The following is a 17,710-nucleotide window of genomic DNA, read 5'->3' on the forward strand; positions in this document are numbered from 1 at the left end:
GCTCCTCTATGCATCACTATTCAGGAACAGATTTCCCAGATGTCCACAGACAGGTTAGCTACTCAACTCCCAGGCAGCACCTACTTTCAGCAAAAAATCAGCTGCCTAAAGCTCAGCTGTTCTTTTGAAACATATTTCTCATCTGCTGAGGCTTTATGGGCTAGATGATCTTTTTCTTCAACTGTATGATGATAATTTAGAAAATTAAGATGCTGCAACATATAACTTGTTTTCTTACATAGCAGAAGTCCTTGCAGCAACACTAAGCAATTATAAACAACATGACTCAGTTTGATACCCTTTTTCTCTATTCAATTAAAAAATCTGAATTGCTGAGGCAGCATAAGGCGGGACAATGAATTTAACTACTTGAAGTTGATAAAACCAAGTAATATACCAGTATCTGCTCTAGCCTACAGCATTTTAATGGGTATAAAAAAAAGAAACACCACCACTAAAACCAAATAATATACCAGCATCTGCTCTAGCCTACAGCATTTTAATGAGTATTAAAAAAAAGAAACACCACCACCAAAACACAACAACAAACCCCCAAACCAACAAACCCATCCCCCAGTGGGTTCTCAACTAATCAATGAGAAAATAAAGAAAAAGCTTTGTGATCCAGTTATAGGAACTGGAAAAAATGATCTAGTGTCTTTCCTCAATATTGCCACAGATTTCCGTCATCAGGTTTGTACAACCTAGTAATCTCTGGGCAAATCATGGTCAGCTTTTTGTTTGTTTTTTATCTTAAGTCTTTTAGGATTTCTGTTCATCATGAGCAGTCAGCTTAGTGAGAGCACATGCACTGAGATCTTAAGGGTCATTATAGCATTGAAACATTTAGCGTCATAACTGTTTGCATGAAAAATCAAAAGCCTCAACTTAATTTTTATCAGTTTTTGAAGACTGTTAGTGGGAAAGAAGCATGACAGAACAAAGCAATACATTATTTTTTACATTAATGTGCTGGATATCAGATTTTACAATATATAAATACCATCCTTCTCTGAACTCAGCAGCTGTAACAAGTACTGAAAAGAACCTCAGTGATGACGTAAGACACACAACATTTCTCCTAGTGTTTCACAGCTTCACGGTTTTCACTTCAGACAAAAGTTGTTGCTACTTCTGCAGATCTACAGCAATTCTATGGTCATGAACATAGAGCTGTATGAATCATGACCAGAAAGCTGAACTATTAGAAACATTCTGTATTTATGTTTAAGAGAAAACCATGAAAAATTATATACAAATATTACAGTTAGTAGAAAGTCATTAAAAAGTCTAATTCCCTACTATTACTGACAAGCATGTGCATGTGTATCTGCCTTAACTGTAGTCTTTAAGTAAATGGAGAGCTACCTTCCTAACCTTACCAAGCGTTTGCTGTACAGTAGTGCGGTGCTGCTCCCACTGGAAACTGCCCATTTGGAAAAATTCATGACATGTTCCAGCTGTTTAGAGAGACCTGCCACTTCCTGTTGCTGCTGCAGAAGTTTCATCCGATGCTCTTTTGCCAGAGTCTGCAAGTAGAAAAGCAGTTCCAGTCAAAGTGTTCAATTTACAGTTAACAGACATAGCTTCCATATCTGTAATTCACAATGATCAAGTGGTTTCACTTAGCTCTTCTAAAAAGCACTCTTGCCCCCTGACTGCAGCTATCAAACAGAAACGTCAGTATACATTTATTCAAGATGTCAGGACTTTCTGTGCAGATTCCTATTTTCTCTTATGACACATTTTCATATACATAAATATGCCCCTCTCTATACACACATACACTTTTTAAAACACAATTGGAGGTAATATTTTTCCAGTTATCCATTCCAGACAATTCTCTCCTTTGATTTGCTATTGGATTACTGAATTTATGAAAAATTCTGATGGAAACACTTTTCATACATGACACACAGAATTATGACTTGCAAAAGCATGGAGAAAGAAACTTGGCTCAGAGACAGCCCTGATTCACAAAGCAGGGAACACAGATGATTATTATAAACAAAACAACAACTCCCCCAAAACCAAACCCTCCCCCACTAAAATCCCACTTGCTGGAATGGTTTGTGGGACATCTCTCCACTTTGGAATTCTGACAGGACATGCACAGGTGGTTAATGCTAGAAATGGATTTTATTTTAATGTGAATCCACACAAAAAAATATTAAGATTGACATATTTTGTCTCTTATGATTGAAATGAAATTACCTCCAACTGATGCAGGAGAGCTTTTCCCTTTTTATTTATTTCTACCATCAGTGTAAATATGGCAACTTTAATATCCTGTTCCACCTGCTTTTGATTCTGATTCACTTCAAGAATTCTGTAAGTAGACAGTATAGAAAATAATGGTTTTTAGCTCACAAACTCACCCTCCCAACAGTATAAAAAAACCCACCCTCTACTCTGTAGCTAAGACTACAATATTTCTTGGTCATATGCACCAATTAATACATATACCATCAGACACTTATAGTAAGGAAAACTACTGAGAGAAACAGAAAGAGCAAGTAACAGTGACCTACTATAAAATTAATTAACTGGTGGCAAATTCTAATGCCATAAGTCTGTAAAACTACTGACATCTGAAAAAAATTAAAAGCTCTTTGTAATTGAAATTCTTGATTTTTAATTGGCACCTTTCTGGAATGGTCTGTGGCAATCAAAACTGTTTAAGTGTACTTTCCATCTAAAGCAGAATGGCACTCCAGAAACAAAAAACAATAAAAAGATCTTCTAATTTAGCTATTTCAACAGCAGTGCTCAAATGTGTAACAGCAAAGCATAATCTATACTGTGAAACCCACTACTGCTAAGACACAAGGGAGAATAACCACTTAGATGCAGCAAAAGAAGAGAAGGGCGCCTGCTGGTTTTTTTTACGTCTCTACCACCCTCAAAGACAAGCAAAGACAGAGGAAGAGTTCAAGTTGCACTCAGCATCCCATACTGTGTTGAACCTTCCTGCCTTTGAACTCTGCTGAAGGAGCAGTTACAAAGACCTACTGCAGCACACATTTTACAGACTTATTTTTCTCCTAGGTTTGTAGTACTGAGTGAATAAAGCCCCAAGCATAAAAGTATTACATAAATCTTCAAATATGTCTCACAAGCATTATGAAAACATGAGTCATAACCTTTCGCTTTCTTAGAGGGTTCTACACTAAGAAAATAAGTGTGCTGATGGTGGGGAAGAATATGACTGCCTTCTACAGTCTCTATTGCCCAAGCTGTTTTCTTGCACCCAAGATATTACCGCCCATTAAGCCCACAGGCTGAGCAAAAGAGTTACCTAACACAACCAAGTTCATTAAACAGGCAGCAGTCACTTCAGCAAACTGCAGATTTTAGAATTTATCCTTCTGGAAGTATAAAAGGAGATACAAAATGCACTAATCTAAACATTTCAAGAAATTTCAGTGTATACAAAGTCGCCCTCTCTGTCAGTTTCAACCCCAGAATCTGATACATACCTGTTTTGGATCTGCTTTCCTGTATATTTTATGTACTTAGTCTTCTCCATCAATTTGGTGATTAGGGTCTCGATGATCACTTTCTGGTTCTGAAAAGCTTCTTCTATAAACTGGTATCTGCAGTAAAAAACAGTATTTATACATGCAAAAGGTGTGATATACTTGCTAAAGCAGAGTGCCTTACAAAAGCCTTCTTTTATTGAACAAAGATCCTGCTTAAGTCCAAAATTTGACTGTCATCATGGAAGCATGTGTCAGCAAGTGCCAATATATTTTATTTATAACATATTTGAATTTATAGTATAAAGTATATAGTAATTTTAGAAATTTTTTTAGAATTTATGGTTTTCATAACATGAAGGGACATCGCATGACCATAGCCCGCATTTAGCAAAAGAAAAATTAATGTTGTGCTGTAGTCATCACTTTGTAAGTGAAAGTGCATGTAAGCTATTTGTGCAAGATAAGGATGTAGAAATAGAAGAAGCGATATTGCTGAGTCAGTAGAAGTCAGCAACATTTTAAATCAAGGAACTGAAATCATCATCAATTTGAGAAAAAAAAAGAGGTGGCACATTCTAAAATGGTTATAAATCCTACGAAAAGGAGAATTGAAGAGAAAGACTGCAATTCTGCCAGAGCAAGGTTTAGCCTGTTCCAAGGAGCACCTGGCTAACACTTCTCTGCCTGTTGATGTTGACCTGGTCAGGCAAGCAAGTTCTTTGGGTGGTTGCATCAGGTATAGCGAGCATATTAATATTTAACTTGAGTACCTCTGTCCCAGCCCCCTACCATATGCATTAACCAGCAAGATTATTGTCTTGTACTCAGAAGTTGTATATAATCCTGCTTTTCAACTTCTGTGGCCAGTAAGAGATGATCAAAGAACAGCAACTCAAAGATTTGAGTGTTGTAAATAGTGTTGTCAAAGTATAGTACAGCCAAATTTAGGTCTACTGTTCCTTTTAAAGGGCTCTTCACAGAAAAAATGCCCATTTGCTCTGTTCTGAAATTGTTTGTTAATGTTCTGTTATGTAATCATCTTGTTGAAGGACAAACGGAGAATTTACACATAAGTGTACCGTTGCATAACACAGCCCCTGTGCTTTCTAAGGACTCTCTGAAGAGCTGCACAGCAACAAATTCTATCCAAACAACGTGACAGTAAAGAAAGGTCTTGTGCCTAAGCCACCAGACTAACAAGTGGAAGACTTAGGTTTTACTCTGAACTACCACATACTCATCAGCCATACCTTTTTTGGATACAATTCTGTTTTTCTGTGGGCTTAATTTCTGAGCAAGAAATTTTATTTTGCACTCTCTTCACCTGACTGTATTCTATACAGCTAGAGCTACAATCAGCTTCAAGCTGTCTTCCTGTGAGTTGCATAAAGCATACACTTTGTATTGATACCTGTGCTCTTTGTGTTCTAGTAACTGACAGTCTCGGCAGGTCAACTTGTCACAGGTTTCACAATACAACTTCAGCTGCTCCTTTTTGTGGTAAGGACAAAACACAGGTCGCTGACTGGTCACACCAACTGCCTCTGTTGAATAAAGAAAGATGTCATCTCAGTCCCCTGAAATTATTAAAGATCTGCATTCTCCTGTTTCTCCTCACGTAGATGCTGCTAGGCCACTAATAAAAAATGTAACAGTTCCAAGCAAAAACTGCACTGTCTCACTTGATCAAGCATGGAGCTAACACCCTCTCTCGGGGAAAATGTCTAGAGCCTATTTTACCATAACTTATTACAGCCCCACAAAACTATTTACAAAAGGAGAGTCAGTACTGTTGCAGTTGCAAAAGATGCTGCACAATCAGCAAGTTCCTTTCTTAAATGGAAATGAGGATATTGCTGACTTAATTCATTGCTCTGTCTTTCTCAGTCAAATGGGTGAAAGGGGGTTTGAGGATGTCAAGCCACAGGCACTCAAAACTGTAAAACATACAGACTATACTAACCAGAACTTTACTAATGTCCCTTCAGGGTGAGAGGTCTCACTTCAGTTTCTAGTGAGCAAACACAGAAGAGCATAGGAAACACCACCAGATGATAAAAGTGAAATCTGTTCTTTAAACAATTTCACCAACAAAGCCTAATTTCTTCTAAGTTAGACTGGGCAGTGAGTTCATGAGTATTACATTAGTCTGTAATGAAAACCAGCTTCACACTGCAGCCCATCCTTCACTGCAGATCAGCAAGTTCTCTTTTCTATACCCATTAATTTACTTATTTTCATGAAACCTGCAAGAAGTTCTTTTCAGAACTGTATCCTTCAGTCAAAATTCTTTGAAACTGACCAGCAGACTCCGCAGAGGCCTGAATGTGCAGAGAGCATCCCTACCATCAAGTCATGTTCAGCCTAACAGTCAGACACTTCTACCTACTACTATTGTCCTCTCTTGAAAGTACACTCAGTACTCATTTTTGATTAACCACATCTGAAAGTGGGATACAGAACATAGTGTATATCTCCAAAGTATCATACTGGAAGCTACCCTTTGAGCAATAAAGATTACAGAAACGAAAGCCCACATTATATATAAAACTCACAGGACTAGATATGGTGGAATGAAAATAAATTTAGAATACATCCATTTACAATAATATATAACAGTTTATTAAAATAACGTATATATTTCCAAGATAAATCGTGCAAGTCCAAGAGACTTATTAGGACCGGTAGAACGTTTGTCAGCATCCTATGTTTATAATTGCCCTACAGTATCATTAAAAAGACAAGACACAATGGGCATAAACTGAAACAAAAGCAGTTCTCAGTTAATAAAAGTACAACCTTTTTTACCATGAGAATAGTCAAGATTTCTCAGAGAGGCTGTACTGCACACCACATCCATCCTTGTTGATTCTCAAGGCCCAAATGGTTAAAGCCCTGAGCAACTTGATCTGACCTCAGAGCTGACTGCTTTAAGCAGGAGGCTGGACTAGATGATCTCCCAAGGTCCCTTCCAACCTGAATTATCATAGATCCTACTAAGAAAAAACACCCCAGTTCATAACATACTTCTCTTTGATTGCTAAGGCAAAATATTTCAAACTTAAAATATGCTTAGCTAAAACATGAATTCTGGCACTCTTCATTAGTAACAGAGATGCTTTATTATCAGAGTGCTGAAAAAATATAACCTATTAGTGTTCCTTTTCCTACAGTATACAAAAAAGTTAATATAAAACATCTGTTTGACCTCTAAAAAAAACCTGGAGGAGCCAAATGCATAAAAGCAGTATATTTCTGCAGCTGATCTCTAAAGTCTAGACAGCAATTTGCAATCATTCCAGGTGAAAGAAAAATCTATGTGTATTTATTGGTTTAAAACTTTGCATAGAAATCTTATGAAATATCAGTCTGTAGGGGTTTTTACCACTATGCAGCACTCCTGATCAAAAAACCAGCTGTCATACCCCCAGCCGTGACAAAGTCTCCATTTTCCATAGTTACGTTCTAATGCATCTAATGCTTAAAATAAAGTTTTCTCTTTTGTCAGCTAGATCACTTAAGAGATCCACTTAGATGGGCAGCAGCCAAAGAAACACCAGATTTTGTTCAAACGTTTGCAGCCTTCAGCAATGAAGTTGAAACAAGTGACTGGGAGACAGGAAACTATTAAAACATACCCGTTACCACCCAGAAAAATAACATGGTTCCACTAATTCATATGTACCAAAGGATTATATCAGAACGAATCTGTCCTTTTATATTTACTATGATTAAGGAATGCAATTTTTGAAATTTATCACTTTAAAAAGAAATGTGGTAGTCTAATACATTTTTCCAATGCAGACACACATTCTTTCTCAAATTATAAATCAAGTGTGTTACCTGGAGATACCTCCTCTTTCTGTCTCACAGTATGATCCTTCGTGAATTTAACCCTCTGGTGAGCTCTGATGCAGGTCTTGCATAACCATTCTACACATTCCACACAAAACCCATTAGCTTCTGCATTGTCTTCACAGCTTGTGCAGACCTAACGTGAGGAAGAAAAGGTAGCTGTTAAAATAAATGTGGAATATACGTACAAGCTATTGTTCATATACCATCAGTGCACATTTAGAGTTTTCAGAAAACAGTGAAGTGAGAATGGAAAATTGCCTAAGGTACAAGAAGGCTATAAATAACTGCATAAAAGAAACTGAACGTGACTTTTCAAAGAAAGTGGTCATTTTGTCAGTGTTACTCTAAAACTGTTACCTGACATGATAAAAGTCAAACCGTTACTTTCTGCCCAACACTGCATGCTTGGAAGCTATATAATGTTTACTATCTACAATATGCTTTTGTAAAATATTTACTAAAGACAGAAAACTACCAGCACTGCTCTGATTTTAGAAGCCTCCCTCAGTTCACACAGAAGCTTTAATTTTAGCTCCTGTTCACCAGCTCCGTGTTTCTGGAGGAACACACAGTACTGAACAGCTTCTTTTCAAGAACCTCTGTATCACCACTTAAAGGTAACATTCTAGTTAAGCTCATCAGTAAAGCTACCCTGGAACTTTGCGATCAATGTTTAGTAATTTTCAAGCTGTGGCCTGTTAACTCCTGGGGCTCTTTGGACTACACCCAAGAGATCTAGAAAAAAAATAAATAAAGCAAAACAAACGTGACAGCAGACCAAAACCTCTCTGCACAGAGTCAATACACACACAAGAAAAAATTCCTATGGATCCACAATCTGAACAACAGGTTGAAAACTAGGAATGATGAACAACACCACATGTTCAAAACACTACTTTCATTTTTAAATCCTCCTTTACAATGCCTCTGTAGTCATACCTTCAAGGGGGTTTGGGTGGTAAAAATACTGAACAGCCTTACATAGATGTCTGTTTAGGCAACCACCATCCATCGTCAACATTTAGCATTGCTGCAAACAAAAGCCTTAAAATATCTGAAAATTGCTGTATCCTACAGATTATAGTTATAGAATTCTGCTAGCAAGAGCAACAAGGAGAAAATTTTAGATGTTATTTTATTTTTCCGTTTGATTTAAAAAAAATAATCTAACTTTGGTACCCACACAAGATAAATACAGATCAAGTTAAAGAGGAAGCAAATATTTACATCCTATGCAGATAGAGAATATATATGTAGAACTATGGCCCACTTTTCCCTTCCAAAAAAAGAGGAAAATGAGCACAAAACTTGCCTTAGGCCACATAGCAAGTTACTGACAGAACTGGAATTTGGACATAGGAGTTGCAGATTCCCAGTGCTGTGCTTATTCTTCTGGATCACATTACCTCTCAAAGCAAGTATCTTCTGAGAAATGAAGTTACAACACAAGGGTTGTTGACCCCTCTTGTTTGTCACATGCAGTTTGAAGCAGTTCTTTTCACTAAAAGTGACCTGCAAAGGGGAAGAAGTTGGGCTTGTGCCCCTTTTTCTTTTCTTTACGAAAAGGAGGCCTGAAAGTTCTATTCTTAAAAATATTCTTAAATATTTTTTATCTTCTGTTTGGCTTTTCTTTTTCTTTCACCTCTTCTATCAACAATAAAAATTCTAGTCCTATACAGACTAGTTGACTGGGGAGAAATATCCAAGTCCAGACACCATAAAAAGTCAAGAAAATGGAAGTAAAGCAATTAAAGGAAGTGAATTGTAATCAGGAAATTGAATTTTTTTTACTTGCTTTTAAACCTTCATTTCATTTTGAAAAAAAAAAGTATTCTTTTGCTAAGCATAGTTTCTTGAAAAAAAAAAAATAGAGCAAGCAAGTAGCACTGAAGCATTATGTCAATGTCGTATTTTCTCTGGCAGAAACTATCATGAGAGAAATTCCCTCCCTTCTCCTTTTCCAACTGTCTCCTCCTCAGGTGTGCCAATGCAACTGTCTGCAAGACTGTGGTGTAAAACTGGATTGATTACATCACTGTAATCCAAAGATCAGTTACATCAGCGCTGCTGACTGGGCAGTGAAATACTGCAGGACGAGAAAGAAGTTTGAAAATCAGTCTTGTTGCCAGAGAGGTAAGACTGTGCTACGCTCCCAGATACCCAGAGGTGTTTTCACAACTTAGAGTGGAGAATAAGAGACGAGGTATTTGTTTTTCTAGTGTAAAAAAAACAACAGTGAAGACAAAATAAGCAAAGGAAAACACAACAACAAAAAAGTCTTCCAGGCTTTCTTTAAGTCAAAGAAGCAAAACAAAGACACACACATACACACAAAAAAATAAAAAATTAAAAGGAAAAAGGCATCAACCCAATAAAATAAAAAGTGCCACACAACCACCAGCCTTTCCAGGTCACCTTAGGCAGATAAACATGCCAGGGCATATAAGTAATTTCAAAGGATTTCTGGAATTCATTCCTCCCAGATTCAAAGATCTTAGTCTGTTTTCTTTTTTCAATATGATTTAGGGTTCTTTTTCAGCTGGTTTGACCTGCTAGAGTTGGAATGAGATTAAGATTGTGATTCAATAACCAATAATCAGGTGCTGCCAAGTGAACTGAAACTTCTCCTTTGTAGTCCCAAAAACACATATTCTATCTTTATACTTTCCAAAGCCATCAAGTAGGAGAGAGATAGATCTCTAAAATTTTTCATAGACACCATAACTCATGCTGTCAAAATAGCCATGCCTTCTAGGTAGAAACTAGCTAGATTTGCTTCTACTTAATTCTTGTTTGAAATATGCATTTTCAAAGATAACTTGGATTTTGCTAGAACTCCTAGGTATTAGAGTAAGTCATATAGCTAAAGTACATGGAGGTACAATTACTACAAATATTTGGTGTACTCCTACAAAACCTATTTCAGTCTTTATTTCTGTGACTCACACAGGCAGTGCTTCAGCGATTTCAAAGAAAACTCTCCCTAGTTAACCTGTAAGCCTTTATTCTGGTTAGACAGATATTTATTTTTAATTGAGTTTCCCATGTAATTATATTTAATTCAGTTACTAGTTTTAGTATTTATAACCCCGGGAACTGTTCATTCAGCCTTCATTCAAATTTAATGAAAGCTGAGATTACTCAGCATGTTGCAGGTAAGTACTACTTTTTCTGCTGTGAAAGCTTGTATATTTACTCAGAAACAGATTTATATGCAAGAGTTGAGGTAATAGAACTGTCTTTTCTGCTACTGTAGTAACCAACCACTCTTCCAATTAAATAGAGTATTAAAAAGATTAAATAAGCAAGCAAAGGTTTCTTGAGTTTCAAAGGAAGAGAGCAAATTAGTCCAGAGGAATATTCAGTGAACTAACATTCCAAACTTCACCAGTGTAAATTAGATGCAATGTCTTCCCCTGTTGGATCCAAAAACCAGCAATGTTAATAGTTGTACATCCACCTCTTGGCACATACAAAAGCATAAAAGCCAGCACCTGTCTTTTGGGACATTCACACCTATATGTAACTGTAAATATGAACCACATGCTCATACCTCAAAACGCACGACCCCTGATCAACATCTCCTCCTTTCCCCAACATCTCATCAACAGCTGGCTCTCTTTGAAGCACAACAAAACCATATTGTGACTCTTCTGGAGTCCATCACCCACATCCCTAAACCAGTGGCTTTCAAACACCTTTTGGCCACAGCTACAGCCTCCATAAGCTATTCAGCACACTAGTTGTTCTTTGCAAGAATACATAGTGGCTACTCTGGCACCATACTAAACTAGAGAAACTTTTTGTTCTAAATTGTCCTTATTAATCACTCTATTATGCCAGTCAGACTTGCCGTCTTCGTATCCAGATCTAGTATCAGGCCTTTTGTTACTACATTCCCAATATCTCACATAAAGTCCAACTGTTCTTCATTCCTACTACAACATTTAATACTCTCAGGTCAGTAAAGATCCTGGTAAAGATACAGCAAGTGTTCTTACTATCAAAAATATTTTTATGCATGTTCTTTTTTGGACACAGAAGCTATGAGAATAAGGACCTAGACTAAAATGCACTACTGGCTCAATATGCTGCAGCAACATCAACGTTATCACTACGATCTTCTGTTCTGCATCCATCTCAAACTTCTCATTTTTACTTTCATGGCTTTGCATGCACATTAAACAATTTTCTTCTGTTAAGTTCCTAAATTTTCCTCTCTTGTCTACCCTTTAGTCTTATTCAAATTCAGCATTTGCTTCAGTAATGTCTTGGGTTTGAAACTCCTTTCTGCTCACTCTTATGAATTAAGTATAATTAATTTTTATTTGCAAAGTTCTCTTTAGCATCCAATAATTTTTGCAAGTCTTCCAATAAATCATAATGTGAAAAAAATTATAAAGAATCTGTTCTTTTGAAGTATTTATGTCCTAGCTGCCCACAACCTACAATCATTACTTATAGGAAGACCACAACTGCATTTCCCATTAGTCTCTTTCTCTTCTGGAAAGCTTCCTACACTAATAGCTAGCGCAAATTCTTTAATGTTCTCTTTAATGCTAGCTAGGAAAGCCCTTGTGGAACACATACTAGGGAGTTTTATGCTTTCTTTATGCTTACCTTTTTGCTCCTGAAGTTTTCAGTAGTCATTGCTAGAAAGCACAGCTAAGTAAGATACTGAACTGCCAAAATAAGACTCGGATAAGGTAAGCAGGAGTTTAGACAGATGGATGGCACTTTAATGGGTCCCAGTTATACTTCTCAGGCCACAATGCCAGGCTCCATGATACGTCATTCACTTGTAAAGTTTTAATTCAGTATGCTAAAAATTATAATAGCATTATTACCATTTTACATCTGAAACAATCAAACATTGAGTTTTTTGAGTCTCTCGAACTGAAAAAACCCAGTCCTTCCTGACAACAAACATATACAGGCTAGTCATAGATATGGACTAAGCCACAACATCACTTGCACAGAACCCATGGCTTGCTGCTAAGTCTAATTTCTAAAACATTCTGCAAAAGCTGCCAGACTATCAAAGCCAAACTAACCATCTCAGTAGAAAATTTCTATAAAACAGCCAAAGTTCTTGACAGAATTTGGATGATCTCTGATCCAGTATTTCCTACAAACCTCAGTGTCTTTTCTACTTTAATTCCTCTGATCTGTTGCCCATCTTGCTACTGGCAATTTTTCTTTCTTTACTCTTCAAAGACAAAACAAAACAGGCCAATTAGATGCATGTATCATCCTTAAACCTCATAATATCCCCCCTTGAACAGGACACTGATCTGTTTAACTTATTAAGTTTACTGTTCCACAACAGACAGCTTTACAGAATGGTATAACTTTTTTTTTTTTTTTTTATGGTCCAATGTCAAACTACAAAGGAATGTCCAAAAAGCTTCACTATCATACCAAAATAAATCTGTTCAAACAAAACTGAACTGCATAGCATTCATTTCCAAGAGGTAAGATACACGCTCACTTCAGGCATCTAACAAAACATATAGTTCCATTTAAAAAAAAAAAGCAAGCCAGCAGAAAAGCACGTGAATGTACTACTTTGCCGGTTCAGCAATGTCTGCTGGTCTGCCATCAACTGCTGCAGAATGTAGCCCGAGTTCAGCCAGGGAACCTAGCTGAAGAACCGATGTGCTTTCTGACTGCAAGCCTGCTGGTTTTTCTTAGGGAGAGAGAGAAACAAATATGGAATAGAAAGTAAGATGGATGTCTGAGACGGGAACTTAAGGAAACACAAAATGCTTTGAAGAACGTTCCTGACATTTGCTCACACCACTCAACAGTGGATGACTCCAAACCAGCTGCTGAAATACACAGAATTTCCCTGTATCTCTCTCCAGCAGATCAGGACTCAGTAGTAAACAAAAAAGACACCTTCCTCAATTCCAAGGAAGCACCTGACTTATCCTGGCATCACAGAGTTTGGTGGATATTCCAACTTTTGATAGCCTATAACCCATTGAAGTACACTCAATTTGAACATGATTATGGTGAACCTCAATAATATAAAGGTCCCTTCCTGAATTTTCAGTTCCTTACCCAAGTCTCAAAGGCCTCAATTCCCCACTTTCACAGAAAGCAGAAAAAATGTGGGAGGAAGCAAAAAAAAAACCAACTTTGTCACTAAACCCAGGAAAAATAATTCTACTTCTATCATGACTCACCAAAGCAGTATCTTAGAGGACTTTCATATATCTAAGCAGAGGTTATGGCACAGGCCCCTAGAGAAATTCTGGACTGCTTCTACATAGCAAAGTTACTTGTTATCTTGTTTCTCTTCCTAATTTTAAAGTCACTAAAAAGTTTATGATCAAATTTTCTATGCAACAGGGACTATTCACTTAATCTTACTAGCAGAGTATTGAGAGACTTTGTGTAAATCTCACAACCATCTCCAAAACTCAGATGTTTCCCTGCAACACCAAGGGGAAAAAGACCAAACAAACAAACAAACAAAAAAAACCAACCCACACAAACACAAAAACCCCAAACTTCAAACTGTCCCGCATTAAGAGAACACTGCTTATACTTCCAGAGACTCCCAACTAAATTTCGGTTTCTGGTAAGGTCTATAATTTCTCAGAAATCCAGTTGCAAAATCCCTTATAAGCTAAACATGGTTTAGTGGTTTTTAAGACATAACTTAATTCCCCCTTCCCAGAGATGATGACAACATATGTCTTTAATAGTCATTGAGCTGATATCACAAACCTGCGTGGGTACCTTAATCTGTTCTGGAGAGACATATCCATTCATATATGTAAACACAAATTTCAGCTAAGCTTTGAAACAAGCAGACTACACAATAAAAGACCTCTAAGAAGCTGCCCCAAAACAAATGGATCAAAAGCCAATGATACAGGTCCCTAAAAGAGGAAACTGAAAAAAAAAACAAAACGTATTTTCAAAATAAAAAGAGACCACCATTCAAATGTTAACGGACAAGTTCAAATGCAAGCCACATTGGCAGCAACCTTTTCATACTGTTATTATGAAGAATGCAGGAACATATAAAGAGGCTGAATTATTCACAGTAAGTTCCTGGAGTTTAATACAAAGTTTATTAGTAAAGAGATACCTGAGATACTCTCTTACCAGCTAAAAATGAAGACATGCAATATTCTGATACCAGACTCTGCTAAACTGTGGTCCTACGCAGCTGTGATTATTCATCTGGTACTGTTTCCACACTAGTACTTTCCTCCTGAAAAACCATCATAAGGAAAAAACTCCAGTATTTCTATTCTTCCAGATAAGCAGGTTTTGGTTTATGAAGTGGCTATTACTTGATTGCAAAAGGAAGAAGAGGCAGCCTACAGAAAAAAAAACAAACAAGAAACTCCTACAATATACTGTCTTCCCCAACTAGAAGTTTGAGCCTCTTGCTTAGTAACTGCTCTCCAGCTATTAAGTGCCATGTTTTGTCAGTGCTGAGATAAGAAAAATAAAGTTAACTAGAGGATTACGTTTTACACTGAGATCTCTTGACAGTGTTGTTCAGGTCTCTGCTTAAAAAGAGTGCTTCAAGTGCCCTGTCCAAAGTATAGAAATTCCCATTCTAACACCTATTCCTTACCTTTATCTTTTGCTATCACAATGCAATTTTATATCAACATTTTAAATAGTTCAGAATAAGATAACATCATCTTCACATGAATTTTCATTGGTTGAAACTGATTTTCTAGAGTAGCTACCCCATGTGATGACTAAGTACTTGGAGTCTTTTTCTGCATATGAACAGCGAAAAGGCTACACAGCAGGAAGCCAAGGATATGCATACTCATCCAAAAGGTGTTAACTTGATTACATGTTAATGCACTTACCTGATTTGATTTCTCTACCGTGCTACTGGGAACCTCTGTGGTATCCTTCACAAAAAAGTTATCTATGATGTGTCTCTCTGCACATTCCTGACCACAAATTGGACAGCGGATAACACCGACTGGGAGGGGAAAGAAAAAATAAAATATATATATCAAACAACATCAAAAACAGCTTGCAAGGATAAGTACTTTGAAAGGATGTTTTAATACTGTCCTGTCAATAAGGTGTGAGAAAAAAGAAGCTAATTCTCATTTATCACTGAAGTAACCTTTACCTGTTATTCCCTGATTATGTACTCCTTCAAACAAGCTCAAGCACCTTTTGTTTCAATCCTATGAAGGATTTGCCTTCATCTTACAGAAAATTAATTCCTTTTCTTTAAAGGGAATGTATTCCCATTGACAATTTGTTGCTATAGAATGGATTAAAGTAAACATTTATTAGTGTTGGGATTAATTAGTGATATTGAGTGGTATTATACACACACGCATACACACCAGCAGTGTGACATGACTCACTTCCAACTATGTAATACAAGAAGCTGAAACGTAATAAATTCAAAATCAGTGAGGTAAGTTGTACAGAGGATGAACGGACCTGTATTAACATCATGACTGCCTTCACACTAAGCAAGGGAAAGCAAGCAAGAAAGACAGGAATAAATAAGCAAGGTCCCCTCCCTCCTGTCCTCTGCAAGACACACTGGGGAACAATCCTAAGACAATAGCATACTTAGACTGCAGGTTGAAGAAAGTGCCGAGAACCAATAACACAAAGGTTTAAAAAATTAATAGTTTTCTCAAAAGAATAAAAAGACAAAGACAAGTTCAAAACTTGGGGCTCAACAGTGAGCATACTAGACTGAAATAGAAAATATCTATATAAACATCATAAAGTAGCCACCTTTCCTAGCTGCAGAAAACGGTATGCCTTATTAGCACTGATACTTGTTTATCATGCAAGAAAAATCTCTGACATGCTAGGCATTAACATTTTGCTTTAAAAAAAAATTATCACAATCATTACCACTGAAAACAGAAAGGAACTGAAACTAAGTAGGGCTGAAATAATCACTTAGGACGTGGAAGTCATCCTGCAAAGCCTACAGTAGCATGGTCACATGAGTCCCCACTGAGATAAATTCTAGACCTACCGCTGGAATTTTAGAGGAGGCATGATTTTAGGGCCTTAAAAAAGATCAGAGGCACCATTTAATCCAATGAATATAACACCAGTATGTAATTCAGCACTTGCATGTTTAACTAAACCAGTGTGGGCTTAATTCTGTTCCTGTTTCACTTTTACAATAAAGTGTAGAAGCACAGAAACTATTAAATATTTCACTTTCTGCAGAAGAACTTAATTCCTTACTGTAAGTGCTTCATATAAGATTTAGATAATTCTTTCATAATTTTCTTCCAATACATGCTAGAGAATTAACTGGCCAACACACTACAAAGCAGCTCTTCATTCTGGAAATTTAGCCAGCAGTTTTCCATTTGTGTGGAAGGCATTTCACTTTTATGTGAAAGGCTATGATATTTGGCTTGGTTTTATTACAATTGCCATTTTGCTAGTCTGCACATCAATACATACTTGTGCAGTTTCCTTTGATATACAAATTCTATATTTTGGCTAAAAATCTTGTAACATTTTTTTATATCATTGTCATGAAGGATAATGAAGAAATCCAATCCTCGTACATCAGGTAGTTAATAGAACTCCCATGTACTGAATTTCTCCTTTTATTAAGCAAATCAATTTACAATTGTCAAGCTACATACTTACTAAAAAAGACTATTTTTTACATTTTTCAACAGCGTCAATATCAAGCCACCTTCTGTTCCACCACCGCTTGTTCTTGACCCCAACAAAGTACAGTGCACTGGGCCAGCACGAGTGACTGAGTTGGTCTTTGCCTGTTTTGGGGAGCCCAGTACAGACAGAGGATGAGACTGGCAAACTGATTCAGGTGTGGATGTATTTCTCCTGCTCTCTCAAGCTTCACCTGCAGCCCCCAATCTGCTTCCCTGACCAAATGCACTACTGCTTACACTGAAGCAACACGACAAGTAACATGAGAAGCAGCACGATGGGAAGGGGCCAACCCCATCACTGAAGATTAAACATGGAACCACTCAAACAGATCAGTTTTATTAGTCTGAGTTTACAAACAGCTTGAACTGAAAACACGGACCCAGAATTCAGAGCTTCCTCTGCAAAGAGAAGCAGAAGAGGAAGAACAATGAGTATTTCAAAATTAAGTGGAAAACAGATAAATACAAAAACAAGGTATTCACAGTTTAAAAGAGAACACTGATTATCTTCAAGTAAAGACACGTGCTCTAACTAAGCAAAGCTCACAGACAAACATCTCTGTTCCTACATTAGCATTTCTACTGACATCAGGCTCAACTGTCATAATTAAGTACTAAAGTTTTATTTAGAAATAGTAATTTTCAAGTAATTCTTACTTTGCAATACTAGTAACAGAATGCAGCTTTTTGTATAACATGATA

General features: G+C 36.9%; 1 protein-coding gene across 1 annotated transcript in view; it reads right to left on the reverse strand.

Annotated features, from left to right (window-relative positions):
* The window catches only part of TRIM24 (tripartite motif containing 24), a 64,788-nt gene that overhangs the window by 25,236 nt on the left and 21,842 nt on the right, over positions 1 to 17,710 (reverse strand). Inside the window, exons 2-7 of the mRNA XM_055807495.1 lie at positions 15,191 to 15,309; positions 7,326 to 7,473; positions 4,894 to 5,026; positions 3,480 to 3,596; positions 2,215 to 2,329; positions 1,383 to 1,529 (exon numbers count right to left, since the gene is read on the reverse strand). Of these exons, the coding sequence (XP_055663470.1) occupies positions 1,383 to 1,529; positions 2,215 to 2,329; positions 3,480 to 3,596; positions 4,894 to 5,026; positions 7,326 to 7,473; positions 15,191 to 15,309 (779 nt within the window). The remainder of the gene's footprint in view (positions 1 to 1,382; positions 1,530 to 2,214; positions 2,330 to 3,479; positions 3,597 to 4,893; positions 5,027 to 7,325; positions 7,474 to 15,190; positions 15,310 to 17,710) is intronic.

Source organism: Falco peregrinus, chromosome 6 (genome assembly GCF_023634155.1).
Source record: "Falco peregrinus isolate bFalPer1 chromosome 6, bFalPer1.pri, whole genome shotgun sequence".
Lineage (NCBI taxonomy): Eukaryota > Metazoa > Chordata > Aves > Falconiformes > Falconidae > Falco > Falco peregrinus.